At 41.7% G+C, this 27457-nt stretch overlaps 2 protein-coding genes across 2 annotated transcripts; one reads left to right on the forward strand and one right to left on the reverse strand.

The window, feature by feature from the left end:
* The first annotated feature begins 2545 nt into the window (after nt 1-2545).
* Nucleotides 2546-5415, forward strand: LOC134469905 (C-type lectin domain family 4 member E-like). The gene is made up of 3 exons (XM_063223931.1): nt 2546-2696; nt 4198-4447; nt 5175-5415. Exons 1-3 carry the CDS (start codon nt 2546-2548, stop codon nt 5317-5319), a joined length of 546 nt encoding a protein of 181 aa, XP_063080001.1. The 3' UTR covers nt 5320-5415.
* A 4462-nt stretch (nt 5416-9877) lies between these two features.
* Nucleotides 9878-27409, reverse strand: tmem62 (transmembrane protein 62). The gene is made up of 14 exons (XM_063184603.1): nt 27010-27409; nt 26405-26516; nt 26146-26283; nt 25900-25945; nt 25475-25616; nt 24475-24599; nt 23751-23873; nt 23330-23485; nt 22141-22300; nt 21604-21717; nt 21216-21300; nt 20506-20601; nt 19850-19968; nt 9878-13694 (listed from the first exon to the last, which is right to left on the reverse strand). Exons 1-14 carry the CDS (start codon nt 27202-27204, stop codon nt 13356-13358), a joined length of 1950 nt encoding a protein of 649 aa, XP_063040673.1. The 5' UTR covers nt 27205-27409; the 3' UTR covers nt 9878-13355.
* Nucleotides 27410-27457: the final 48 nt, after the last annotated feature.

Below are 27457 nucleotides of genomic sequence, written 5' to 3' on the forward strand. Positions count from 1 at the left end.
AACCATTGGACGAAAGCATTTAGTATATGCTGAAAACTATGAGAAACTGATTTTATCGTGTGCACAGCTAACACCAGGAAGTTACAATAGAACAAAAAGTTTTGAGAATTATTATTCTGTTGTGAGAAACACAAAACCAATTGAGAAAACTGCAAATCACCATTCCATGCAGTTTGTTAAAAAGTGTGTGAGTACCATTTGTCATATCTGCAGCAACACTTACACAGTAAAGACTAATCTCCAAGCCTATCAACACTAACTTCCTGGAACCTGCACTCTGAGTTCATAGAGGACTAATGTAACATGTCTATCTAAAGCAACCATAACCACTTCTGCTGTCTGCTGTGTGGTAACATATTAGAATTTGATTTCTGGCCGTTCCTATCTATCTAGAGCTATTCTATCTATCAGCATACACCAATATGGTGAGCCACCAAATGTCAACACAAACATCACCCCTAGTGATAACCAGAGGTGGAAGAAGTACTGAAGTTGTGTACTTAGGTAAAAGTAGAAGTATCCTGCGAAAAAAATACTCAAGTGAAAGTAAAAGTTGTACACCAAAAATGTACTTAAGTAAAATTCCTAAGTACTGACTTTTAAATGTACTTTTTGAGTATAAAAGTACAAGTAGGCCTACTCGCGCAATGGCTGTCTTTCTCCATGTCTGCCAACTTGATCCAATGGGAAAACGTTTCTGCAACGGTATTCGGTTCTATTTGAACATGACTATGGAGTACTGTTAATGTTTTAAAAGTATCTTTTCTGACTCGCTGTCAGTTTGGAAGACGCCTCCCTGCCCTCAGCTGAGGCTACTCAAATATCCACGAAACACAACAGGAAAACCTAGGATAAATGTAACTAGTAACTAAGTCTTCTTCTAGAAATGTAAGGAGTAGAAAGTACAAGTAATTTTCAAAAAATGTAACTGAGTAAAAGTAAAAGTCTGCATTTTTATTTTTACTCAAGTAAGTACAAATTCCAGAAAAAAACTACTTAAGTACAGTAACGAAGTAAAAATACTTAGTTACGTTCCACCTCTAGTGACAACATGGAGTTTGGACAGCCCTTTTAGAGAGATCAGAGCTTGCTGATTGCTGTATGTTGGCTGCGGAAGCATATACACTAAGCACCATTTTAGGCCTCAGAAACCCCATAATGCAATATGTGTAAGCGTTTGATTTCTTCCCCATCTGGGGGACAAGCTGGGGACAAGTTTTTTTTTCGTAGCCTCTTTGTGCAGATGGGCCCACTGGCAGGCCTGATGGCGCTTGGCTGAAAAGGCTCAACTACCTCATGACAGCATGGCTATGAAATTACCAAGAGCCTTAAAGGTGTACTGTGTGGGATGGTGTTCAAAAATAGGATTGCTACTATGCTGCTCATTAAAGCTGTGCTGCCTATTGACAAATGTCATCTTTTCATGTATGTTTACGAAATAATAAACTAATATTTAGTAGTAAAGCCCGATTCGCACGGGATAAATATTACCTATGGACCCCTGGCAATTCGCAGTTACCCCCGGACCTCCGTGAGTTTTCGGGGCGCATTCGGACGGAATAAATAAATGTCTGTTATTTACTCAATTCACAGACATTATGAGGGGGTTCAGCCTATGTGAAATTACCCCAGGACGTAGGTGTTTCGCCGAAATACAGTAGGTAATTCACGGCTGAATTATTACCTCACAAATCACGGACATGGCACATTCGCACAGGACTAAGAACTCAGACATTCTCCGTAATTATTCCGAATTACCGGGGAAGCTTTTACCAGTGTTTAGAGTTAATTGGTTAATTCAGATAATTAGGTTAATAGCTTGTTTAGACAACCTTTTTGCATGATATGCTAATTTTGTGAGATATGAATATTGGGTTTTCATGAGCTGTATGCCAAAATCATCAATATTAAAACAAAACAAGACCTGAAATATTTCAGTTGGTGTGCAATGAATGTAAAACATATGAAAGTTTATTTTTTATCATTACATTATGGGAAAAAATGAACTTTAACACAATATGCTAATTATTTGAGAAGGACCTGTAGTAGTATGGTTGAATACAGTCACATGCACAATTAAAGGCACACACAGTTAACCAGTTTCATCTCCAGATATGGTATGTGTTTCATATCATCTTCAAAATGAGTACTACATCTCTAATCAACTGTCAGTACAGAACAAAATAACACTGAATCCTTCTTTGATCAAGTTGTCCCCTGACCCTTAACCACTGTTGCTAGCTCTGCTCTCTGCTCCAGTGTGGTCATGTGTGTCACGATTTGCATGGATACTTACACGTAGGCTATCTATATCAGCATGGGTTTGAGCCACCACCAAATGTAGAAACAATGTTTGACCAATATATCTGTTCTATGTTGAAGCTGGTTCAGAGAGTTTCCAACAAACCTTGTACATTAGCAGAAGCGCACACTACAGTATATCAAACACCATATTAGGCCTTACCAGAGATAAGCAACACTTGCAGCATTTGAAGAAGTAAATCTCTGTGACATCCTCAGAGAGTTGGTCTGAATCAAATCAAATATGAGTACAATCGAGCAAGTAGAACTTAATGAAGACATTTATGCAAACAATGGTGATGAATCTCAAAGACGGGATGATTTGGATGAAGAACAGGTTGATCCTGATCTCCAAGGAGGATTCACAACACAAAATGGCAAGGACAAGTTCACAAGTAAGCATTCATTTTCATCCTCCTGAAAAATGCTATGTTTCGCTGTTTTACTACTTCAGGGGGTAGTTCTTTGCCATAAGAAAGTACTAGCCGCTGTGTGTGATGTAAAGGTAATAGATAGATACATAGCCTATAGAACTAGTTATAGTTTATGGTGTGTTTTCATATGTGCAGGAGGAGATTCCAGAGAGGTCAAATGCTACAGAGTGGCTGTAGTGAGTTTGGGGCCGCTGTGTGTTCTGCTGCTGGTGATTATCATAAGGCTGGCAACCAAACACATTACAGACACACAAAGACTGGAGAGTGAGATAAAACAACTGAAGCTAAATAATGATGATCTGACTCAGTTACAGGCAAACATTACAAACTTGACCCAAGAGAAAGACAACATGATGAAGTGTGTTTGTAAGTATTTCAACAGTATTAAGGAACTAGGTCATGTGGATAATAACAGTATTGTTATTATTACAATACTGTTACTATCCACATGATTACGGTGAATTCTTTTGAAACTCGGTTGTCGAAAACCCTGACCTCCGCCTCTGGAAAGTGCAAAATAATGGGTACTCAACTCGGGGTTCTGAAACACAAACTTCGAGCAATTTGGTGTACCAGGAGTTTTCTAAAATTTAGTTTTTCTATGTCCAGCTGTTGACATAGAACGCATTTAAAAGAAACGTTTGGAGAAAGAACTTGGGTCACCGACAATCGAGTTTCAAAAGAATGAGCCATTAGTTCCTTGTAACTTATTATTATTATTATTATTATTATTGTTATTATTATTAGAAGTAGTAGTAATAGTAGTATTAGTATTGTTATTGTTATTAGGCCTATTATAAAAATTATTGATAATATTATTATTAAGAGTATCATTCAAAAATCAATTCAATGTTACTTTTAAGTTCCATATTTTCTTTATATGTTCCATGCTTTCTTAATACAGTGGCCCAGGAGAATAAAGACTTAACAATCACAATCCTATCACCATCCTGACTCAAGAGAAAGACCAATTGCGGACAGTGAACAGCAACCTGACTCAGTACATAGAGCAACTGCAGACAACGGTCAGCCGTCTAAACATGCTGGGTGAGTAATAAAATAAATGCTGTCTTGACTATGTTTACTTTATCTAAACAAAGAGATGTGTGGAGAATTGTACAATACTATATTTTCTGATAATGTATTTTATATTCTGTATGTTCCAACTGTAAACGGAATACAGCGCCAATAGAAATATTTAACAATTGAAAATGGATTGATATGATGAGCAGTGAAAGTCCTACACAGAACACTACAAAACATGCCCAGGATATGTCAGTCCGGAAGGAGTAGAGCACTGCTTAATTACTCAATCCAACTTGGCGGGTTGGGAATCAATCTGGCAACCCCTTGAGCTATAAGTCTGACACCCACCCATGACTGAAATGTTCATGTTCTCTTTGTTGTGACTGGCATTAACATAACCAATACTGTATGTTTAACAATGTCTTTATTATTACAGGTGACTGGAAGAGCTTTGGTTCCAGCCGATACTACATATCCAGTGATGAGAGAAATTGGGCTGACAGTAAACAGCACTGCATGGATCTAGGGGGTGATCTGGTGATCATTGACAGTCAGGAGGAACAAGAATTTATCAACACACAAATAAAGTCTATCTATGCCGAGACAAGAGCCTGGATTGGTCTCAGTGACTTGGAGACTGAGGGTGTCTGGAAATGGGTAGATGGCAAACCTCTGAGTAAATTTGGGTAAGGACATTCAGTGTTTCCCACAGAATCTTTGGAAACTATGGGGGCAGCAGGATTTTGTTGTGGGGGGAGGGGGTGTGTCACGCGGCGTAAAAAAAAGAAATAGGAGCACAGATAAGAATTTAGGAGCACTGTGAAATTGTTAACGCACAGACAAAAATGGTCTAAGAGAGTAGGCTACACCTTTTCCCCAACACACATAGGTGTACACATTCTACATGAGGGGTGCTGGTCACAGGCAAAATTCCTCCCATAAAAGGGTAAAAGGGCTGAACAACATATTACACATTTATGTCTATACACATTCGTTACACATTAATTTCCATATGCAGCCCGATGTCTCCTCTGCTGTGTCAATGAAGGCCTGTTGCCTAACTCATTATCATACAACTGTAAAACAAAGCCTGGGGAGTGTCAGTAAACTCATCCCAACTGTCCCTTCTCTCAAGGTTTTTTATTGCTCCCAAACCAGAGTTAACCACAACAACTTGACTAGGCTTTTGATCCCTGTCTTTCAAGCACTCATGGTTTTCCCTATAGGATGTATTTACTCCAGGAGGAAAATGCGAAAGGAAAGGAAATCGTTTTTCAAATCGTTTAAAAGAAAACAGAAATCGTAAAAAAAACAAAAAAACAATGCTGTTTTACTTACCGTAGTACTATTGTATATTTTGAGCTACCATTTTCAGAATGATAAGTAGGCTATTGATTATTTATTTCATTTCAGATTCTGGATGCAGGATGAACCAAATGACGACAAAGGTGCTGAAGACTGCGTGGAAACACTATACCAATATAATCCACTCAAAACTTGGAATGATGCTATCTGCTCGATGGACAAGCATTGCATCTGTGAAATTAATCTCACATGAAAGTTTTCTGTTTATTTTGTTTTGCTTTTTCACAATGGTTGTATAGTCTTGCATCCTGAGCTGACTATTGCTTGTGTCTTTGGGTAACAAAGTAGCCTAGTAGTCGAATGCTGCAGATGAATATTATTAAAATGTCAATAAACAACAAAATGTGGCCAATGGCTCCTCTAATGTCCAAGTTTTTGTGTGGATTTCTTTTTTTTAAGCTTATCTATAAATTGTGTGCTCTTTGTTGTTGTTGATGATACATATATTTGGATACCAATACAGTACTTCTTTATTTTCACTAACTTAACCTAAAGAGTGGTGGCTAAAGAAAATCACCAGTTGTGTAAAACATGCACAGAATACGGAACTACTTCCTGGTTAGAAAGGTGGCTGCTTTTAGCATGATGAACTATTTTTGGGAGCGTACCTATGTTTCCCAGGTCCTATGTTCCCCGGTCTTTGTATGTTCCCTGCATTGAATCTGACAAGGGGAGTATTCATGTCAAGTTTGCGCTCAGTGGCAGCCCAACCCTAACCATAACCATAACCCTAACAACAACCCACGCTCGCCATGCGGCAGCAGTCTACTTGGAAGCAGAGTGGAACAGAGAACCCTTTTTTGAAAAAAAGGTTCCAAGTTCCTGGGTAGCTACATAAGGAACATAGGACCTGAGGAACACAGGACCTGGGGAACATAGGGATGACCCCCTATTCTCTCTGGTGATTAGAGTAGTCCAAATATGGCCATGCATCTATAAGACCTGAAACTTGAAATCAGCGATTTCCTGGTACACAAGGGTTAAATAACTACCAAGAGAAATTCTTCACAAAATCTCCTTCATGGCATTTCAACAAGCCCAGTTATAACAAGAGCATCTGAGAAAGCAAACCTGCCCCTGTGCCAATGCAGATGCACATGATGTGTCTTTGGCGCATTGTGGGTAGGCAGGCAGGCAGACCAACAGACAGACAGAAAGTCAGGAAGTCAGACAGACAGACGGACAGGGTTAACCTGACCGAACCCGCTCCGGGAGACATTAGACCAGAGATGGGCAACTTTCATGATAAGGAGGCCCACACTTTTTCATTGCCACCATCGAAGGGCCACATGACAGATCTGACTGCAATTTGCAGAGTTCCAGGTGCTGCTGGTTACTCACTGCCAATATTGCATTTATTAGTGGTTTAAAAAAATCGAGAAATCTGGTCTTTTTTTCCCATTATGTTATATCTACGGGCCGCACTGAGTGAGGCGGGCCGCATGTGGCCCCCGGGCCTCCAGTTGCCCGTCCCTGTATTAGACCATTAGACTGTATCATATGTGCTGTGTTTGTTAAATTGTGTCTTCTTTTGTACATTCACAATGAATAGGCCAAGGGGGGACAAATTTTAGTTCACATTCAAGACAGTTGTGTTCATGGCATATGAACAACCCAGAACACATTTATGCTATGGTTGCCTTTCATTAATATTTACATTAGGAAATGGATGGGGAACCATTTTCATTCGTGGGGCCAATTCAAATTGTATAAAGTCCTCCAAGGGTTGTGTTAAGAGCACAGACCAGGACTTCCCCCTGCACATTAGGCCTATATTGAAGGCAGCCACCTTTAAACAGAGCCCATCTTCACTAGTTCCCCTGAAAATATGACGTCATTGTATTGTAAATGTAATTTCTATGATTTCTTTACAAAACATGACAAATTTCATGAGAAACTGTATTACATTGAAATGATATCATTAGCTGGATAAGACGGCCTGATAGGTTCCACACACCTGACCTACATGGACATGTCATCAGCAAGGAAAGGTACTGCTGCTTTTTGCCGATATTGGGACCTTTTAGAGCAGCACTGAGAGTGCTCTGGGACCAAGTACACTCTAAAGTAATGTTTCACAACGGGATGCTACAGACCCCTAGGAGGCATTGGGGAGTCCTAGGGGCAGTGTTGGGAATGTTCATTTTCTACAGGAACTAGTTCAAAGTTCAGTTCACACATCTCAGAATGAACTAGTTCGCTCATACTGTAGTTCATTATTGTTCATAGTGTATAGTTTGTTCATAGTTTCCAAAAATGAACTATACATAGTTCTTTTTTTACAAGAGATTGCGAGCTATATTGTTCAGTATCACTGACAAACCCCATATAAAACCATTGACAGGCATTCATTTTTTTTATCAGAACAGTGAAAATATATGTGTTAGATGTTATTTTATATTATTGGGGCTCTTTTGAAATGTGTTTGGCTGAGGTTTCACCTGAGCACTAAGGAAATGAGGCACCCTATTAAACAAAGGCACATGCAGTTCGTTTGCAGGCACCAGAATGAACTAGTTCATAGTTCGTTCATCATGCAGTACACAGTGAGCGTTCAGTTCAAGTTCGCCCAAATTATGAACTAGTTCATGAACTATAGTTCTCAAGAAAGGTTGAGAACCACTGCTCTAGAGGATGCCAAATTGACTAAGTGCACTAATAATTTAATTTTGGGTTTTTTATTATCAAAGGTAGGGATGGGATATCTGTATCGGTGTATCGGTATCGGGTTCAGATATCAACATAATTCAGAGGTCGGATCGGAATTTTCCTAAAGTATCGGAACTTTCCTGATACTAACATTGAGCCATTTCCAATGTTAATTTGAAATCATAATACTTGCATATTAGTTTTCAGGATGGGATTGGTACTTTTTTACTTGATACTTTTTACTTATTAATTGGTGTCCTGTTCTTCTAACTTCCTTTTCTGACCAAATAGCCTACTTGGGCCTATCGTAAGTTGAAACCCATGCATATATGTGGTTTTGGTATAGGATCGGAGTAATATCGGTATCTGCAGATATCCAAATTGAGATATCGGGATCGGATCGGAAGTGAAAAAATGTGTATCGGTGCATCCCTAATCAATTACTAAATGATCCAACTTCGTTACATTGATGATGTGTGTTACACTTTATCTTGATTCACCACATTGAAAATCCTTGGCACACCTCCCAGAGCTAGTGAGGAACACAGGGCAGCCATACTATTTTGAGGGTCATAGGATACATACTGTATGTGTCAACATGCTCTGGCCATGGTGGCCAAGAATTTGAAATGCATGCTAATGTTCAGTCTACTAATATACATAGGTTTTTCATTTACAAACATTTGTGTTGTGAGGAGGGGCCAGATGCTAAGCAGACAACCACTTGAGCTTATGGAGCTTATAAAAAATCAGAGGTTGAACAGTGCACAGCCAGGGTCGCGCAGCCAGGGATTGTTTATAAATGCTAAAACCATGTATAAGCACCAAAGCCAGAGACCTCTTTCCACCATCACCTGGACTTGTGTGTAATTTTTGATCACCGTTCCATGCATTGTCACAATTCTATTTTGTAAGGCAAATGGTATAGTCTACTGTAAGTACATGTATGTGAGTCAGGAAAGAACAATCAATTAATCAATCAATCAATTAACCAATCAATGTACACCATCCAATTGTAATGTATTTCAATTGTGAACACAAGGCCTGCATCACCTTATCTGACCCGTATCTGATGGCGCATTGCTGCTTTTCCTGTGCAGCGTGCATGCACACTTTTCCATTTCAATGCAGTCTAATTAGAATTTTCTAACCAGAATGCATTGAAATGGAATAGTGTGCATGCACGCTTCACAGCAAAAGCAGCAATGCGCCATGAAAAACGGGGCCAATTGGACAGATTTAGTATTTATGGATGCCTGACCCCTGCTGGACTATGTGTGTATTGCCGCTCTGGTTTTTGTGTCCATGTACTGATGTTTTCATCATAAATAATACAATCTCATTCTAACCATGTAACTCTCCAGGCTGTTATCTGTTTCTTGAATGCATCGATTTAATGTTTACCTCTTATCAAGCACTGATACCTAATCAGAATGTTTAAACATAAGTTTCACTAAGGGTTGACTGATTAATTTATAGATATTTACAGCAATCCTAAGCAGTAATGGAGAATCCCTTTGAATTTGAATCCACTGCAGATGACGCCAGGGGCATATACCTCAAAGGTGGTTCAGGAGTAAACCAGCTTAAGTTAAGAGGTAGATCATCTTATAGGAGAGCCTGGAGTCCTCATTTTGAGGCCTCTGGTCTCTTACAATTGTAGAGAACTAAAGGTGCATTCACGTGCCGTGGGAAAGATGATGCTTTTCACTTTAAAAGTGGAAATTACTAGGGTGTTGCGTTCCTTTTGTTGTTTCTAAGTCCTTTTGTTGTCATAGTGACTTAAACAAAGCCAAAGTGTATCATGACAATGTTGTTGGTGTCCATGTTTGAAACCTCCAAACATACATGTAACCATTTTGTGATTCATATTTGGCTTGTGCTTGTGCCAGTTTTATTCGATCCTTTTGAAACACGGAGGGTCATACACATGCTGCACCTGCAAGTGGCGCGTCACTTCCACTGGATGTGCTTCCCTAGCCAGGCTGCGTCTTCCTAATGACGCAACACATATCTTCTGATGGTCATTTTGACAATGAATGACTTAAGCAAGTCGCCCATTAGAAAACAAACGCACAGGTCCATAGAAAACCCCATTAGTGGTCAAATCCAATTTTATTTTGCATCACAATGTTACAAAAACATGAATTCATATATTTTACAGTAGTCATCAAAACATTCACTAAAAGTATCAACCTAGATGAACTCACAGGAATAATAAATAGTGTGGAAGATCAATCAGTTTCTTTATCTCCAATGAAAATTAAAATCTATAGCAATAATAAAAACATTCATAATTGAAGTCACCACAAGTCACATTGAACACAAATCAAACCTGAATGTCATTTCATGCCCATGATACTCAATTGATTGTAATTGCAAACAAGAAAAACATTAAATAGAGGAAAATCATCTGTCAAATTTATTTTCAAGTAAACCGCACTGTCTGCCAGTAGATATGACTGCATCCGCATTCCTGAGACAGCAGAAATGCAAACTGAAATGACTGATGGAGAAGAAAAAAAGAAGAAAAAAACCAGCAAATAAAAGACAGGAAAGAAAATTGTTACTGAAAAGACCTGACAGCTCACCCAGCCTCAGGGCAGAATAGTGAGACAATACCTCCCAGTGCTTACTCTGGCAAAGTGTCACCAGGTGACTGTAGGGACACGCAGGTCCTTTTCAAAATGGAGGGAGAGGATTTGTTTGAATGCCCATTCTATTCTGCTTGCCTCGTAATAGTGCATTATTTACTGCATTATTCCCCACATTATTCATCCCTTTCATTCGAAAGCACTGGCAACAAAAGTTTGAAAAGAATACAAGAACTAAAGATTGTTAAATTGTGCAAAAGTCAGAGGATTTCTTTCATTCTCAGAGATCACCATGGGACATGCCTCCCTACACCATCCTCCTCAGCTTATACAAATAAACATGTGTCAGTTGAGTGTGATGCTAGATTTGAATTTGTGAAGTCATTGTTAAGCCAAAATATGTCTGGGAATTGCTTATATTTCATTTGTGGTCATTTAACTCTCTTTATTTCTGTACTTCTTTAACTTACAAATGTAGGCATCAATCGAAACCAATTGATAAATCACAAATGGATGACCACAATAAGTTACTAAGGGCTAAAAGGTATGTAAATAACAGCAGAAAACAGTTACGTCATAACCAAATGCCCCAGTAATCACAGAAACACAGCAAAAGATTAATATTTTCCCTTCCCAAACATTCTTACATTTTACAGACCAACCACATCGTATTGGAATAGTCAACCTATTCTTAAAAATAATAGATTCTTATCAACAACATAATCACTGTCAATTGTATCAAAATACCACACATGCTTCAGATTGTGTGATCTGATCGCCAATTTGTCTTACAGCATTGTGTAATGACAAGATTACAGCAGAACCACTGGACAGTCAGTATATCAGCCAAGTTGGACGCCTAAAGTCAGAAATCAGGATAGACCAAACGGAAAAGTGGGTGTTGGGGAGAGATTGTCAAAGACATCAATTGGCAGTATTGTCCACGGGTTGGCACCAGCTGCAGTCCCACCAACCCAATGTTGGACAGAAGTCAACCTTAACGTTTAATTTTGTTTTTGGAGAGGTATCATTTGTTGTCATGGCAGCAGCTAAACGCACAACAAAATGCACCTTATTACCACGCCCATTTAAACTTTTGTTGCGTTACTATATCATTTCCTGTCTGCTAAAACCAGTCAGGCTGCCCATAGCCCTTGTGAATGAGTAAGCACTAGCAACTTCTACCAAAATAGCAATGGTGTCGCCATATAACTGTGGATAATAAGGTAGATAGAACTTTGGAATCATTAGAAAAGATTGACCTCAGCTGGATAGACTGAGATGATGAGCTGCACAGAACCAATGAGTGACAGCCAGAGATGTATTAAGTACAAGTATTAGAACCCTTACCGATGTAATTACAACACTAGTGGTATGATATTACATTATTGTAACTATGTAATATATCGTACTGCCAGGGCTGTAATTTCACTATTTTTAATCACCAGCCAAAATGGCTAGTAGATGTTAATCTTACAAACCAAACACATACTCACTCATGGGTCAAAGTGGCTAGTGAGTTGGTCTTTTCTACCAAATGAAATTTCACCAGCATTTGGCAAGTTGGCTGGTGTTAATTTAGAACCCTGCATACTACTAGTGTTGTAGTTAGATTCATAAGAGTACTTCTACTTCTAATTTATAGAACTCTGGTGACAGCTATTAGCTGCACTGTACTGGTTGGGTAAGGGTGGGGAAAGGTGTTACCATCAGCATGTTCTTCAGTTCCACAAAATCAGTCAGGTAAACAAAAAAAAAGTCAGTGGCAGGGAGAATACACAAAAAAATGCAAGGAAAAAAAAAAGATAATTTCATTGGCACCGAACATTTTAAATAATGGTGATACAACCATACCGGTAATAATATTTAACCATTTAAAAAACATAACTGTCATAACTGTGGAAGGCAGTGTGTGTGTGTGTGTGTGTGTGTGTGTGTGTGTGTGTGTGTGTGTGTGTGTGTGTGTGTGTGTGTGTGTGTGTGTGTGTGTGTGTGTGTGTGTGTGTGTGTGTGTGTGTGTGTGTGTGTGTGTGTGAGAGTGACAGGCAGGCCTTGGTGTCCCTGTTGAGATGGAGTACGGGGCTATGTGGTGGTGAGGGTGACGTGTCAGCATCAGCGGTAGTCTGTGTGTGTGTGTGTGTGTGTGTGTGTGTGTGTGTGTGTGTGTGTGTGTGTGTGTGTGTGTGTGTGTGTGTGTGTGTGTGTGTGTGGTAGGAGGTGTGTCAATGTCAGTGGTAGCCTGTGGTGGTGGATTGTCATGATGCCAAGCTGGCTTTAATGTCACTGCTGAGGCAGGTGGGGCACAGGACTGTATGTCAGTGGTAATCTGTAGTTGTGTGTCTGTATTATGCCGTGTCCAGACCAAGAGCGAACTACGCTGCCTGGTAGCGTGGGTAGCAGAAGAAGTTTCGCCTTGAATTCGCTGTATTCGCTGCAGACGCAGCATTGACATGTTTGATTCAGCTAATCACATAACGGCTCTGGCTTGACAGCCTGGGACATTCGGAGATATGAACGTTCCGATTGGTTTTCGCCGAGCAGCGTCAGAGCGAATTCGCCTGCGATTAGATTTAGTTTAAACGTCAAAATTCGCTCTGGTCGCGCAAGAAGCTTCGCTCCTGGCGAATTCGCTTTGGTAGCGCAGGTCGCGTGCCCTCCATAGAGAAATAATGACTTCCGTCGCTTCATTCGCTCCGTTCGGTCCTGGTCTGTACAGGGCATTAGGGGATGGGGCAGTGGAGGCGGCGTAGGACATGATGCCAGGTTGGTCTTGACGTCGCCACTGAGGTGTATGGTGGTGGGGAGCTGCATCGGTGTCAGCGGTAGTCTGTGGTGGCGTGCGTGCATGTGCATGTGCATGCGTGTGTGTGTGTTTAGGAGTTGTGGTGTGGTGTGTCAGTGTGGTAGGAGGTGTGTCCATGTCAATGTAGTCTGTGGTGGTGCGTGTGTGTAGGTGAGGGGTTGGGGGAGTGGAGGGGGGCGAAGGTCACGATGCCAAGCTGGCCTTGACGTCGCTGCTGAGGTGTGGCACGGGGCCCCTCCAGGCGCGGTACACCAGCAGCAGGCTGAGCAGCAGCGCCCAGGTGCGCACGGGCGACAGGAAGAAGGCTAGCGGGCCGTAGGCCTCCAAAAGGAAGTAGCAGGAGTAGGCCTGCCACAGCAGCAGCAGCAGCATCACCAGGTGCACCAGCAGTGTCCAGCGCCGGGGGCAGCCCCCGCCGCTACCGGCCCCCCGGCACAGGTGCGAGCCCAGCGTGCCGCCCCGGCAGCGCAGGTGCAGGCTCCAGCACAGGTAGCAGTTTAGCGGGATGTTGAAGAAAATCAGCTGAGGTGGAAAGAAGGTGAAATATGCAGGGTGTATTTACAGAGAAGTGCCCTGGGAAGTCCTACGCACTGGATATACTGACACAGTTTTGACTTTTTTATTCTCGAGTTGGGCCAAAGGGGTTCAGAGGAAAGGTCAGTAAACAGTCTGCCTAAAAAAACACCTGGTGGTCACATTTGCTGCACACGCATTAGCCACCTACGTCACAGAAGTGCCAAAATCCAAAATATTTCTTTCTTAACGGGACTTTTTGGTCTTTTTCACTGAGGTGTATGTGAGGAGTCAACCATAAGGAAATGCAGGGGTTTTCAGACTGTTTTTATGTCCTAAAAATGACTGTGCTAGTGTTGCTTAGTTGTGCTTTGGGGTACAGGTCTTTTCGTCGAATGGATTCTTGAGAGGGGACCATTCGAACAAAACGTTGGACCATTAGTATAAGGCAGGGGATCTTTAGTCGAGGACGGTCCGTCTACCGCAAAAGCCAACGAAAGGTCCTTAAAATTGAACTAAAGATCCTTAGGTTTCAACTAAAGGTCCCTTCAGCCTGCCTATATTAGAAATGTAAATCAGCTTTTTTAATGCTCATTTTAACGGGTTTTCTTCAGCCTGCCTATATTAGAAATGTAAATCAGCTTTTTTAATGCTCATTTAAGGGTTTTGTTTATTTAAATATGTAAATCAGCTGTTAAGTTTTGTTTTTTGTTGATTTAAACATGTAAATCTATAAATAAAATGTACTTACTCATTTTAACTGGTAGGGCTATGTTGTTGGTTTTTTAACGTTTACGTCGTTACATTTTTTTGACAATTTACGTTTACGGCCTTAAATTTTTTGACAATTATCTAGACAATATTTGAGAAGCTTTTTTTTTTCACGTCGTTACATTTTTTGACAATTTACGTTTACGCCCTTACATTTTTTGACAATTATCTAGACAATATTTGAGAAGCTTTTTTTTTCACTTTTACGCCGTTACTTTACTCCCATCTGCGGGCAGAGAGGCGGGACCAAGCACAGCCTGCTCGCTTTGAATCAAAGCAGTGCGGTTTAATGTGTCTAGAAGTAGGCTATTGACCCTTGTGCTCGCTTTGAATCAGAGCATCGCGCGTCTAGGCTATACTATAGTGCATCTAGAAGTAGGCTATTGACCATTGAGCACATTGTCATGCAGCGAGTTTTCTGACTTTCCGGTAACTTTTTAGATGCGAAGCACCAGCAACAAGAGAAAGCTGTCTCCCGACACTTTGATGTTTCTGATTCTGAATGACAGTTCGCGCATGAGCCAGAAAACAATATAGGTCCTAACAGTGTTGAAAACATTACAGAACCCATGCACCTGTGTTAAGCCCATGGCTACAGTAGAGAGAGAGAGAGAGAGAGAGAGAGAGAGAGAGAGAGAGAGAGAGAGAGAGAGAGAGAGAGTCAAGAGAGGAGAGAGAGAGAGAGAGAGAGAGAGAGAGAGGTTAAATCACTACGTTAACACGCACAGGAGGGCGTTCTCTCTCCGCCGCGTCTTTGCATGAACAAATGAAATGGTAATTGAATAATAGTTTGCCAGTATTGCAGGGTGTATTAAACCCAGTGTACGTTGGGGTGCAAGGGAGAGCAAGGAAGAGAGCAGCATCTGTGATTAACCGCTTCGAAATGTGTGCGTAAAACCTGCTGTTAACCAGTGGATTTTGTGAAGCTTGAAGTGTACCGCATTAAAAAAAAAGCTTTGTTTGATTTCTTGTTTGTATTTTACTTTGACGTTGCCTATAGTCCTCAGTTTATGGGTATTTTCAGTTGACCCCCTACACGTTTTCTTTCTGTCATGTAGGGTATTGTAAATAAATCGACCGTATTTTTTTATCATTTTGATTTCGGACTTAATTTAGCCCTTCAATCACCCCTCTCCAATTGCAAACTTTACCCTGATAGAAGAGCATTCGCTACCCTGCACTACTCGTTAAGCACTTATTGTCTGACTGATTTTGGCTGCTGCGAATAAGGTAGGTCTATCTTATAAAAAAAGGGTCTGTCACCGTTTTGGCTGAAGGTTGACACCACGAACCAGATGACAATTGCAGTCTTGCCGCGGGTCTTGAACAGTGCGCTCTCTTTCCGATTCAGATTGCTTCTTCTGAGAAGGCAACTGGCTACCGCAGGAGAGGGGAAAGGTGGCAATATTATCCACAAGCTTGTTGGATAAATTGTGTTTAGCCTATCGCAGATGAGGTTCTGGAATATTTTGTAGTGCATGGGACATTGACAAGGAAAGGTAGCTATGATATCCTCGTGAATAAGTCTTCGACTTTTCAAAATTCCTCCTGCTCGCTTTGAATCAAAGCAGTGCGGTTTAATGTGTCTAGAAGTAGGCTATTGACCCTTGTGCTCGCTTTGAATCAGAGCATCGCGCGTCTAGGCTATAGACTATAGTGCATCTAGAAGTAGGCTATTGACCATTGAGCACATTGTCATGCAGCGAGTTTTCTGACTTTCCGGTAACTTTTTAGATGCGAAGCACCAGCAACAAGAGAAAGCTGTCTCCCGACACTTTGATGTTTCTGATTCTGAATGACAACAAATAGTTCCATGAGCCAGAAAACAATATAGGTCCTAACAGTGTTGAAAACATTACAGAACCCCTGTGTTAAGCCCATGGCTACAGTAGAGAGAGAGAGAGAGAGAGAGAGAGAGAGAGAGAGAGAGAGAGAGAGAGAGAGACGTTAAATCGCTACGTTAACACTGCACAGGAGCGCGTTCTCTCTCCGCCGCGTCTTTGCATGAACAAATGAAATGGTAATTGAATAATAGTTTGCCAGTATTGCAGGGTGTATTAAACCCAGTGTACGTTGGGGTGCAAGGGAGAGCAAGGAAGAGAGCAGCATCTGTGATTAACCGCTTCGAAATGTGTGCGTAAAACCTGCTGTTAACCAGTGGGTTTTGTGAAGCTTGAAGTGTAGCCTACCGCATTAAAAAAAAGCTTTCGCAGATGAGGTTCTGGAATATTTTGTAGTGCATGGGACATTGACAAGGAAAGGTAGCTATGATATCCTCGTGAATAGGTCTTCGACTTTTCAAAATGCCTCCTCTCAACATTCAACATGTAAATGGGTTATTCTGTAGTCCAACGCTATCCTGGCAGGAGAATCATTCGTTACAAATACTGCATACACACTCAGCAATTGTGTCTGTTGGTTTTTGTCCTCCAGGTCTTCATAAAATCATCTACCACCGCTGTGATAATTTGACTACACACCGCTGAACAGTTAACAGTTTTTTAGGCTACTGTATTGACAATTGCAGTCATGCCGCTTGTCTTGAACTGTCCAGTCTCTTCCCGTTCCATATCGTGACAGCCAGATGAGAAGCGCAAAGGTGGGGGCTATCCGCGATCGCGGAGGAAAGGTGTCAATATCCATAGCCTAACCCTTGAACTGTGGAGCAATTACATATTGTTTAGGTTCTTGAATACTTGGAATTAGCATGGAATTAATTTTACATTAATAAGGAAACGTGTAAGATTTATCCTCAATCCTCCCCGATACTGTTTTTGTCATAGGCCTAATGGTAATGCCCTCCCCAACACATATCCCCAGTACAATATTGCGACACACGCTTGGCACAAATGAGTTCAATGTTCTTGCAACACTTTTCCCAAGAAAAGTCAGTTTTCATTTCGAGATTCCAGAGCAAATCAGCTGGTACTGCGCTGCTCGCTTGCTGGTCAATAAACGTTGAACTGAACCGTGTCGTCTGTGTGTGTGGCTATGTGTGTACCATCGTATGTCCATGATCTTATCATGCAAATGACATGTCATGCAGGCAAGGGCGTCCGTTTGATTTCAAAAGTGCTGGCCCGGACAATTACCATAAACCCGAGTAAGGTTTGAAAAGTGCTGGGTACAAGATAAGGCTACTTCCGATTTGAGGTTTCATGATAAATAGCCTAATACGCATTGGCGTATTGACGCATAATGTGGCCATGTTAAAATTAAAAGCCATCTGCGCTGTCTTGTTTATTTCTGATATCCTGCGCTGAAGTCATCTTTATCATACATATTATTAATGCAACGGTAACTGAGTGGTTAACCCATCATAACTACATGTAGCCTTGCATAATGGTGCACGTCAATTTGTTGTCATAACTTCGCTCTGTCCCTTTTGATTTCTTCAAGCAATTCATCCCTTTTGTCATTGTCCCTGTTTTACTGTTAGTCTTATGGACCTAGGGCATATCGATCACCATTATTTGCCTGAAACCTGAAAACTAAACACTGCATGCGCGCAGCCACACAGAGCATTCTCTGTGTCAAAGGAACCCTTTCTCCGCGCCTGTGCGGCATTCTCCTTATCGCTCCTAGAATGGCAATACATGTTGGCAGACTTTATTTTGCATAATTCACGATTATCTGTATATATTTGGCTAGGTTACTCAGCAAAGAACATCATTAACGTTAGTGAGGTAACTTTTGGCGTGCTGATACAAACACCAACGGTGAATCACGACGCAGGCCCTACTTCCCCAACCATAGCCTACTGAAAAGGTCCATAGCCATTGTGTTCAACGCCCTTTGATAGGCTCTGCCTGTATCAGGGTCGATAGGCTAATGATGATGGTCAGGGCGCACATCAGTGTTTGGGTTGTCTATGCTTTTTTCTGGAATACTGTGCCGATTAGATAGAAATGATCATGTTATGAACCCGAGTTTAGTAGATATCGCGCGGTGAACGAGGCAGCCTGCAAACAGTTTGAAGCGCAATGTGGCTGTAACAAGTTAGAAAGTAGCCAAACCATGTTGCTTGTTAACCTGTTTAAATTATGAGCGTTCCACGAACTATCTTTCTTTGCGCACGCTATAAACTATGGTTATGTATGCTTTATAATGTTGGTAAAGGCGGGATAAGCGGGATAATGTATTGTCCACACGTGACTACGGAAAATACATTTCCCTTCAGAGATAACAGCACTCCGCCTTCGGCGTCGGGGGTGTTATTCGCCCCGTAGGGAAACATTTTCTTATAGTCATGTGTGGACAATACATTATCCCTTAGGCCTACCTTTAAATTGATGTCGTACATTTTAAAACATTTCGTTGATATTGTAGTGGTGCAAACGACTGTAGTTATGAGATGGGCGCCAGCCAGGCAGCAAGACTGCCGTTACCTTTTCAAAAATGAATAAAAATCAGTGACCAACACATTAGAAATAATTCATATCAACACAACGAATATCTTTTCTTACGTTGGAACAGCTCACATCAATGTCTGGCAATATAGTATATATAAAATAGGCTATAAAATAGGCCTAATGATAAAAAAGCAGCCTGAACTAAAATTAATAATTAATTTAAAAAAATAGAGACGCACACACTTTCTACATGGTTCGATTTTTGTTTTCATTGCATTGTGGTGGTAGGCACACAAGTTTGATAAAATATAAAAAATAATAGGCTAATAAAATAGGCAGACTAAACTAAACATCTGCCCAGTTACACGAAAGGTCTGCATGGGTTGAACGTAACGTCCTTAGGTCTTCGACGAAAAATCCTCAGGTACTGCACGAAACGCCCCATGCCTTCTACTAATGGTCCAACGTTTTGTTCGAATGGTCCCCTCTCAACAATTCATTACACGAATCGTCTCGAATTCACATGCATGCATTTCTCTTGCTGTACTTATTGTTAACATTAGCGGTCAACGTGATGTATTTTGTGTCAAATGGTGTGACACCAGTCATGTGTTTGGATCACTCTGGGAACATACACCTGTGTGGTACACTTTTTTAATAGGCCGTGAAGGTCAGAACAAGTTAGCTTGATGTCCATGAGAGAATAAAGCACTCTTAACATTTCTTCTATTCAGAGTGCCTCAAACTCTCTTTCTTGAATTCTTTTACACACAGTAGTTGAACAGAGTTGACAATTATTTTTGGTGACTCTTGATGAGAGTTCTTACTCATATCCACAATAAAGACAAATGTCCACCTCTGTTGTTAGCCTACCCTACCAAATTTACTAAATTGGAAAAGTTTCTTTGTGCTATCCTTTTCAATTCTATGAATTGTATGAATGTATTGCGCGTGATCTCTATGAATTATATGAATTCTGTGAATGAATTCTATAAACTCAATGTCATTTCCAAAATAATATTTTCCTAACGACCTCCTCACCTGAAGTAGTCCTACAACGTAGGTGAGGCTACCCTCGAGGAAATGGCCGTCCACAAACACTCCAAAGGCAAAACACGCACCACTGTGCCCGTCAATCACCTCGCCAATGAACCACGGACCTGCAAAAGACGATGAAAGAAACATTTCTTAGACACAAATTTGGGAAAAGCATGAAACGAATTAAAAAAATGCAATACTGTCTTACAGCAGTGGTGTTGAACACTTAGCTTTCACTGATCAATCCTATTTTTCACAACATCCAAACTAAAACAGCCACGAGTAATGCAAGAGAATTGCTGATAACACTAAATGTATTTTTCTGTTATGAAGCCCGCAGTCTTCTAATATCATACTCGAGTACCGGCAACCAACATGTAGTATGTAGCGTAGCCTAAAGCTTGCATATGGTCCTTTTTTGTCAAATGCCTTTGATTCAATGCATTCAAAAGCAGGTATAAGCAGCATCTGGTGGCATGTAAGTCTATGGAAACCGATTGTTGGTTGTACCTGCTTTGCTTCGAAATAGAACTTTTTTGTGATCAGCATTTTTCATTTTTTGACAGTACAAACAGAAATCAACTTTCTGCTGATGATACAGTATGTCAATGGTCACACAGTATGCCGCACACACACAGCCCATCTCTTAATCTACTCACCTAGTGCTGTGCACAGGTTGAAGAGGAGTAGGGAGTAGAAGAAGGAGTCTGTTTTGCTGACGAGGTGGAGGGATGTGTACACAGGAGACAGTGCTCCTAGAAAGCAACCAAACGCACAAACATCCCAGACATCCTAGATTTAGTATGTCATCGCTACATGGCATCACATTAGAGTAACAGAATTAAAGCCTTTATGGTTCAGTAAGACAAATGAAAGGATATTGTAGCCTGAAGTGCTTAGTGTGCATGTGTGCGTGTGTGCGTGTGTTTTAATCACTATGGTTATTAATACATAACAAATGTACCATAAGCGTGCTGAGATGAGCCTCCTGGTTAAAGAGAAAAATGGCAATGCTGCCGTCATGCTTTTCCACTTGCAAATTGCAGAAATATTAGGCCGTTTAACATTCGAATGCATCATGCCTCACCTACCTTGCTCCAAATGACATTATCACTTCACAGATATCTTTGAGACACACAATAAACAAATCTCACGTGAAGCCTGGACAATTTGCGCCGTGCGGCAGCCTTCAGAGCTGGTGTGGGAATGTGGGAATGTGTGCGTGTGTGTACACTATGTGCATGTGTATTTTGAAAGCGCTTTTAGTCAACTTAATAGTTGTGATACTGCGCTATATAAATGCATTTTGCATTGTATTGTATAAACAATTTCTACTGCTATTATTACTGCTATATTTCCCTGGCCTTACCTCTGTACACTGGAACACGTTGGAATCGGAACACTATGAGCAGGCCAACATTAAACAGCACCAGAGCCAGAAATCCAATACGCCCCTACAGACAAGTACACACAAGTATTATGCAAATAAGCATGCAAAACAGAGATTAAAGCAGTGGAGATAGATAGATAGATAGATAGATAGATAGATAGATAGATAGATAGATAGATAGATAGATAGATAGATAGATAGATAGATAGATAGAAAGAACAGCCTTGCCCGTGCCAGCATGGAGAACAATACCACATTTACAGCTGAACTTTTTTTGCCATTTTATTTACATCAGAGTTGTAAGCTGAACAGAAAAGTTATAAATATGGCAGACACAGTTCATGCAACACATGATTATTGTTCTTACCAGGATGTAGTGGTCAGTGAGGAGAATGAAGGACTGGACGAAGCCAAAGCTGGGCGTGAGGTCCTCCTCCAAGGTGAACTGCTGCTCCCGAACCTTCACGCGCTCTGCTGCATCCTATCACAGAGCAGAGGAGGAAGAGGAAGAGGAGGAGGAGCAAAATGCTTTATGGAAACAGTTGGCGAACAATTGCCGCCCCAGATCTGTCATCTAAACAATCTGTGCTGTTAACAGAAAAGCCTAGCCAATATTTTTTCTCTCTTCTCAAGAACACACTTTTTCTAGATGACAAACAATGCATTCCATACAATGGATTAATAGATGACAAGGCATTCCACACATTTTTCGTGGGGGAGACAGGAGGCAAATGGGAGAGAGATGTGGAAGGACTAGGAAATGGCCGGAACCAAACCCAGGTCCACGGTGGAACAGCACAGCACTCCAGCCATTTGAGCCACAGCCAAGGCCGAAAAAAAACAACCCTTGCAACCAGATAATCTTTAAACAATGACAGTCAAACTGAGAGCTAGCAGTTTTCACCTCCACCATGACAGAGATTGTGTGCAGGCCGCTGCTGAAGACAGTGGGGTCCCAGGGCACCACGTAGAGTGGGCCCTCCACAGGGTAGGCGATGCCCAGAGGAGAGCCGTCGATGGTCACATGCACCTCCCTAATGGGCGCCACGGAGAACACCAGCATCCTGCAGGCCAGGGGAAGGACACGACACAAGACGAGAGCACATGTGAGTGGGAGGCTGCTAGATGATGACAACCCAAAACCACACACACAGGTGACAGGCGAAGCAGGACAATGGAGGGGGAAATACGTTCATGGAACCCATATTTATTAGTAGTATTCAGGGCTCTAAATTAACAACAGCCAACTAGCCAAATGCTGGTGAAAAATCAGTTTGGCAGGTAGAAAAGAGCCAGTTACTAGCCACTTTGACCCATTAGTCAGTGTGTGTTTGGCTAGTAAGATAAATTCTACTGGCTGCCTGGTGATGAAAAAGTTAAATTAGAGCCCTGGCAGTATTTAAACATTTCAGCAGAGGTGACAGGCTCAATGTCAGAGTAACAACATGTAAGCACAGAGGCTGATGAGGGACAGAGGCGAAACACATTGTTCATGCTGAATAAACGAGTAAAAAGTCAAACAAATGTGAGGTAAACGTCTTTCTTTTGAAGTATTGAACATTCATGCATTCACCAGCACCTAGAAGCTGTGCATGGATCTGATTGAAGTTTAACAAAATAAACACGATTCTTTTGCCTATGCAGGTTCTGTCACCGTTTCTTTACACACACTTTACACACATGTACTTATCAGCTGATGTACGGTACTCATTGCAATGTCATGTCAATCGGGTGTGTGCGGAGGACTTTACCTTGTAAAGCCAGTATTTTGACAACTATGCTATAGAAGATGCTATGAAAAACATTGAAGGGTGAAGTACTACTGCATGTATGCCAAGTCTTTCAAGTGTTAAGAAATCCCACACACTGTCCATTCCACATTGTGCAGAATTTTTTTTAACACTTGAATGACCCCCACTCCCCACTGGGATAACATGCTATGCACCTGTCCAACTAAAGAGGTGTGCAAAAGCGTCATCTTGAAATGTATGCCAAGTCAGTGCCAGTGAGTGAGGCGAGGCTGGGCCTGGCGCTGGGGGTAGCGAGAGATGAGAGTGTGAAGGGTAAAAGAGACACACACACAGAGGAGACACCTGATGTGGGTGGAGCTGCGGATGCGTCCCAGAGGCTCCACGCTGGGGTTCATGTACATGGCCTCCTTGGGGTTGGTGATGAGCACCGCCGGCCACTCGTCAAACTTCAGGTCCGCAAAGCTCAGCAGGTCGTGATCGAAAGCCAGCACGCGGTACCTGAGACAACAAAATATATATTTTTTTTTAAATGAATGAATTTAAGTATTTTAGACAGCCGGACTAAAAAAGGATTGTAGATAGATTGATGCCTTTATTGTGAAATTCGTTTTCAACACCACACAGACACATACATTTTACTTCTTTATTTTGGATTAACAGATAAACATGTATCATGGCACAATCCAAATATGGTTTAAAAGGAGTCCTATACAGCACTACAGTCTTCACACACACACACACACACACACACACACCCTCCTACCTGCGATTGTCCATCCAGTCACCCAGCTCGAGCTCCAGTGTGCCAGAGGAGTGCCTGGTGTGCAGCACTGGCATCAGCCCACCCAGAGTATGCAGGTGCCCACACAGGTACGCCACCGCAGAGCTACACAGAGGGACGGGGGAATGGGGTTAGTACATAGAGCCAGCTGAAGTTTCCAGTTTCCAAAACAGGGGTGCATTTCTGGAAAGCGTAGTTGCTAACTATGTTAGCTACTTTGTGGGTTGCAATGTTAACAACTACGCTTTCCAGAAATGTACCCCAGGTTGTGATGTACATTAACAAATGAACAATTGATCCACAGAAACATGAAGGTTTGTGCAAGTATGTGCTAACCTATTACTTCGAAAATATACTGTATTATGAGACCACATTTTACCCAGCTTGTTCATTCCATCCAATTCGAAATTGTTAAGTGTAATACTATTCATAATGCATCTGTGAATTGGTCTTCATGAATCAACCAACTGCCTATTTTACTAAATATTTTTGCAATAAAAAACGTGTTTGAGGACTATGGAAAATGCACAAAATATGTTACATAATATTGAGTCCATCATTCTTTAGAACTGTCCTGTCCAAGACTCCCGTCACGTCACAACTGTGTGGTGGTACATGAGACCATTCTATCATCCTTTTACGGGAAGTAAAAGTAATGTATGATGTACATGAAGTACTGATACAACAAAATCAGTCGAGTGGTCACCTCATCAAGTTCCGGACGCCTGGGGATGGCGAGATGATGGTTGAGGTGGTGTAGTGGCCAAACCAAATGCTCTGGTTGCTGCTGTGGCTCTCAGCTTGAAATGTTGCCAGCTGATTCATTTGGTCCTGACAAAGAGACATGGGTACAGATAGAATATATCGTATCCTCAAGGGCTGGCTGGCAAACAATTTTCCATTTGTCAACTGCAATTTCTGGTCTTGAACAAAAACGCTCCCACCCCCCTCAATACTCAATCAATAGCCATCTAAGCATACAGACTACAGCGCGCTCTGAGAGCAAACACGGGAAACTGTCCTTCCTAACATTACCTCGACTTTCCTCAAAAACCTGCAAAACAAACCGACAAGTCTCGGACAATCTCTTCTCTTTTAACGTTTTCAGAACTTTCAACAGCAGTCTCTCCACACGTCTCTCCTGTAAACGGCTGCCTATTGCCAAATTTGATCTTAACTAAGTGTGACCTGACTGGCTGTAGCGTCTAATTGTCCTTAAGACGTTTTTAGGCACACACATATACACAGTAATGCACACACATACACTCATTACCGCACACACACATACACTCCCTCCCAGTGGAGGGAGCACTGACGTTAAGACGTCCCTGGTCTCCCAAAACCGGAAAACAAAATCACAGGGCAAATAAGGGGAGGATAAAGGGAGGAGGAAAACCTCACAAAGTGGTTTTGCTCTGAGCAGGGATAAGTTGCTCTGGCTGTAGTTTAAGGCTACAGTCATTTTGCACAGAGCAGGTAGAAGTTGCTCCAGTTGTAGCTGAAGGCTACCTCCAACAGAAGCTAACCACTCTCGCTGCTGAGTGTTAGCACACACGGCACCAGTGTTCCCAGGACTAGGAGGTGACAGGTTTGAACACATGAGTGGCGGACTGCGCAGGAACACCTTAGTTACATTGACAATGTGATAAGGCTACACCAAATGCTTCCATAGATTTAAAATCGTGATTGCCAGGCCATCCTCTTACCTCACGTAGAATGCCAAAGAAGTTATACGGCCTCTTGGGCCCTGGAGTAAGGGTTGCATCCGCACAGACGAAGGAATAGTTGCCAAATGGAGCCCTGTGGACGTAGTGGAATGAGCCCACTTTCTGCGCTGCGGAATACTTCCTGAAAGACAGTCAGCACAATATTCAGAGAAAAACAAAGCAGGATAAAAAAAGTCCACAAAATACTTGTGTGGAGTTACACAATGATCACTGCAAGGCATCAAGAAGCCATTTGCCAATAAAACGGAAATTGTATTAACCATATTAAAGCTATGGTCCATTTCCAGCTAATGCAGCTCTTATAGCCTTACATTATGGTAATTGTTTAATGTAAAGTCTGTCTGAGGATATCTGATGATGTAAAGATTAAACACAGAGTGATGCCGAGTGAGCCATCCACAGACCTGTAGTAGTTGTTAACACTTTCCAGTGAGGCGATGTTGAAAGCATCTGCAAAAAAAACAGATAAGAGTGGAGAGTAAGATTAACATTATATAGATATAACATTCAGTGTGTTCAGGAACCAGTGACTGATGCACATTTCTCAATGGAAAACACATTTAGGATGCTATGCAAAATATCCAAATCACCGCTTCCCAGTAAACCAATGAACAGAAGTTGGTGGTACATTAAGTAAATTATTTAATCACCATGGTTTCCACGGATGTCAATCCATTTAGTACGCTCCATCACCCGTGACCTTTTCAGAACATTGTGGTAAGCTTGCCACTCCACTTCATGTTGCAGAGAACCCACTTTATTCTCAGTCTTCGCATCTGTGAGATCACCTTGAAATAAAAAAATAAACATTGGGTGATTTATTGAAGTTAAACGTAATCAGCTACACTTATAATATCAAGAGAGAGAGAGAGAGAGAGAGAGAGAGAGAGAGAGAGACTGACCCAATACCTGTTGCCAGTACAAGAGAAGGTTTGATTACATCGATTGTTTCAGTGCAAAATTTCTCAAAATCCGGAATGCGACGTGGGTCACGGAAGCGACTGATATGAATGTCGGACACCTGTGGGTGGATAAACAAATGTCTGTCAGGCTCCCTCTCTCCAAGAGAGCATACACTTCCACTGACACAGATGGCTCTGCACTGACATCGGCGACGAAACAGTGGCATTGGCACAGGGAAACAATGTTGCAAGCAACTGACTGACAAGTGTCGAGTAGCCTGACTGGCGCAGAGCCACACACAGAAATAACACATTTGAATACACAGTCCTCTTAAAAATGGAAATGAAACTGTTTAACAATTGACACTGAATAATACACGTCAGTGGTTTAAACTTTAACCGAGTCTGGGGAAACACAACCAGCTGACACTCACATCGAAAAAGCATACCTGTAAAGCTTTATTAATCCCTTTTGTAATGCACACATTTCTAATTCCAGGACACCTCCTAATGTGCATTATTCACCTCGCGTTGGCTGTCATCAGTCACAAGCGCGAGCTAACACAGCGCTAGTCATGACATTACTGGACAGACAAAACGCTTGCAACTCACCTGTACAAACCAAAATATGTTACTTAGTTCACCACCAGGATATGGAGGGCCGGTGGTCTTCGCAACATCTTGCCCGCTGGCCGTACCCAAGCTCCGTTTTAGGTGAGAAGTCGTGTCATAGCTGTCTATCACCCAGGTGGCAAGGGACGCTAACACCAATCCAACTACAACCAACAGAACAAACAGCTTGAGCATCCTGTAGCGAAAAGAAGCGAGTGGGCTCTGGTGACTTTGCAAAGGCAGAAATGTTCTGCGTAAAACCCGGAACCCGCGCACTCACGGACTCGATAAACAGGAATGATCTGATAAGGCATTAGCTACAGTAATTCCCATTGTATCGACAGACTGATTCATTGCAAATCACAATTCCAATCCCAGTCCTGTTTGGCGAATGTCACATTCATTAAATGAAATAGGGAAGTGAGCTACGCGATTTGATTGGTTGACG

This window comes from Engraulis encrasicolus, chromosome 19, assembly GCF_034702125.1.
Source record: "Engraulis encrasicolus isolate BLACKSEA-1 chromosome 19, IST_EnEncr_1.0, whole genome shotgun sequence".
Taxonomy (NCBI): domain Eukaryota; kingdom Metazoa; phylum Chordata; class Actinopteri; order Clupeiformes; family Engraulidae; genus Engraulis; species Engraulis encrasicolus.

Bases quoted from the DNA above. Each gene is read 5' to 3' on its own strand.
- LOC134469905 (XM_063223931.1), top strand. From the start codon at position 2,546: ATGAGTACAATCGAGCAAGTAGAACTTAATGAAGACATTTATGCAAAC. The intron at 2,697-4,197 runs GTAAGCATTCAT...TTATTATTACAG, and splicing joins TGGCAAGGACAAGTTCACAA to GTGACTGGAAGAGCTTTGGT. The intron at 4,448-5,174 runs GTAAGGACATTC...ATTTCATTTCAG, and splicing joins AAACCTCTGAGTAAATTTGG to ATTCTGGATGCAGGATGAAC.
- tmem62 (XM_063184603.1), bottom strand. From the start codon at position 27,204: ATGCTCAAGCTGTTTGTTCTGTTGGTTGTAGTTGGATTGGTGTTAGCG. The intron at 22,301-23,329 runs GTGTCTCCTCTG...CCTGGCCTGCAG, and splicing joins CGCAGCTCCACCCACATCAG to GATGCTGGTGTTCTCCGTGG. The intron at 13,695-19,849 runs GTGAGGAGGTCG...TTTCCACCTCAG, and splicing joins ACGTTGTAGGACTACTTCAG to CTGATTTTCTTCAACATCCC.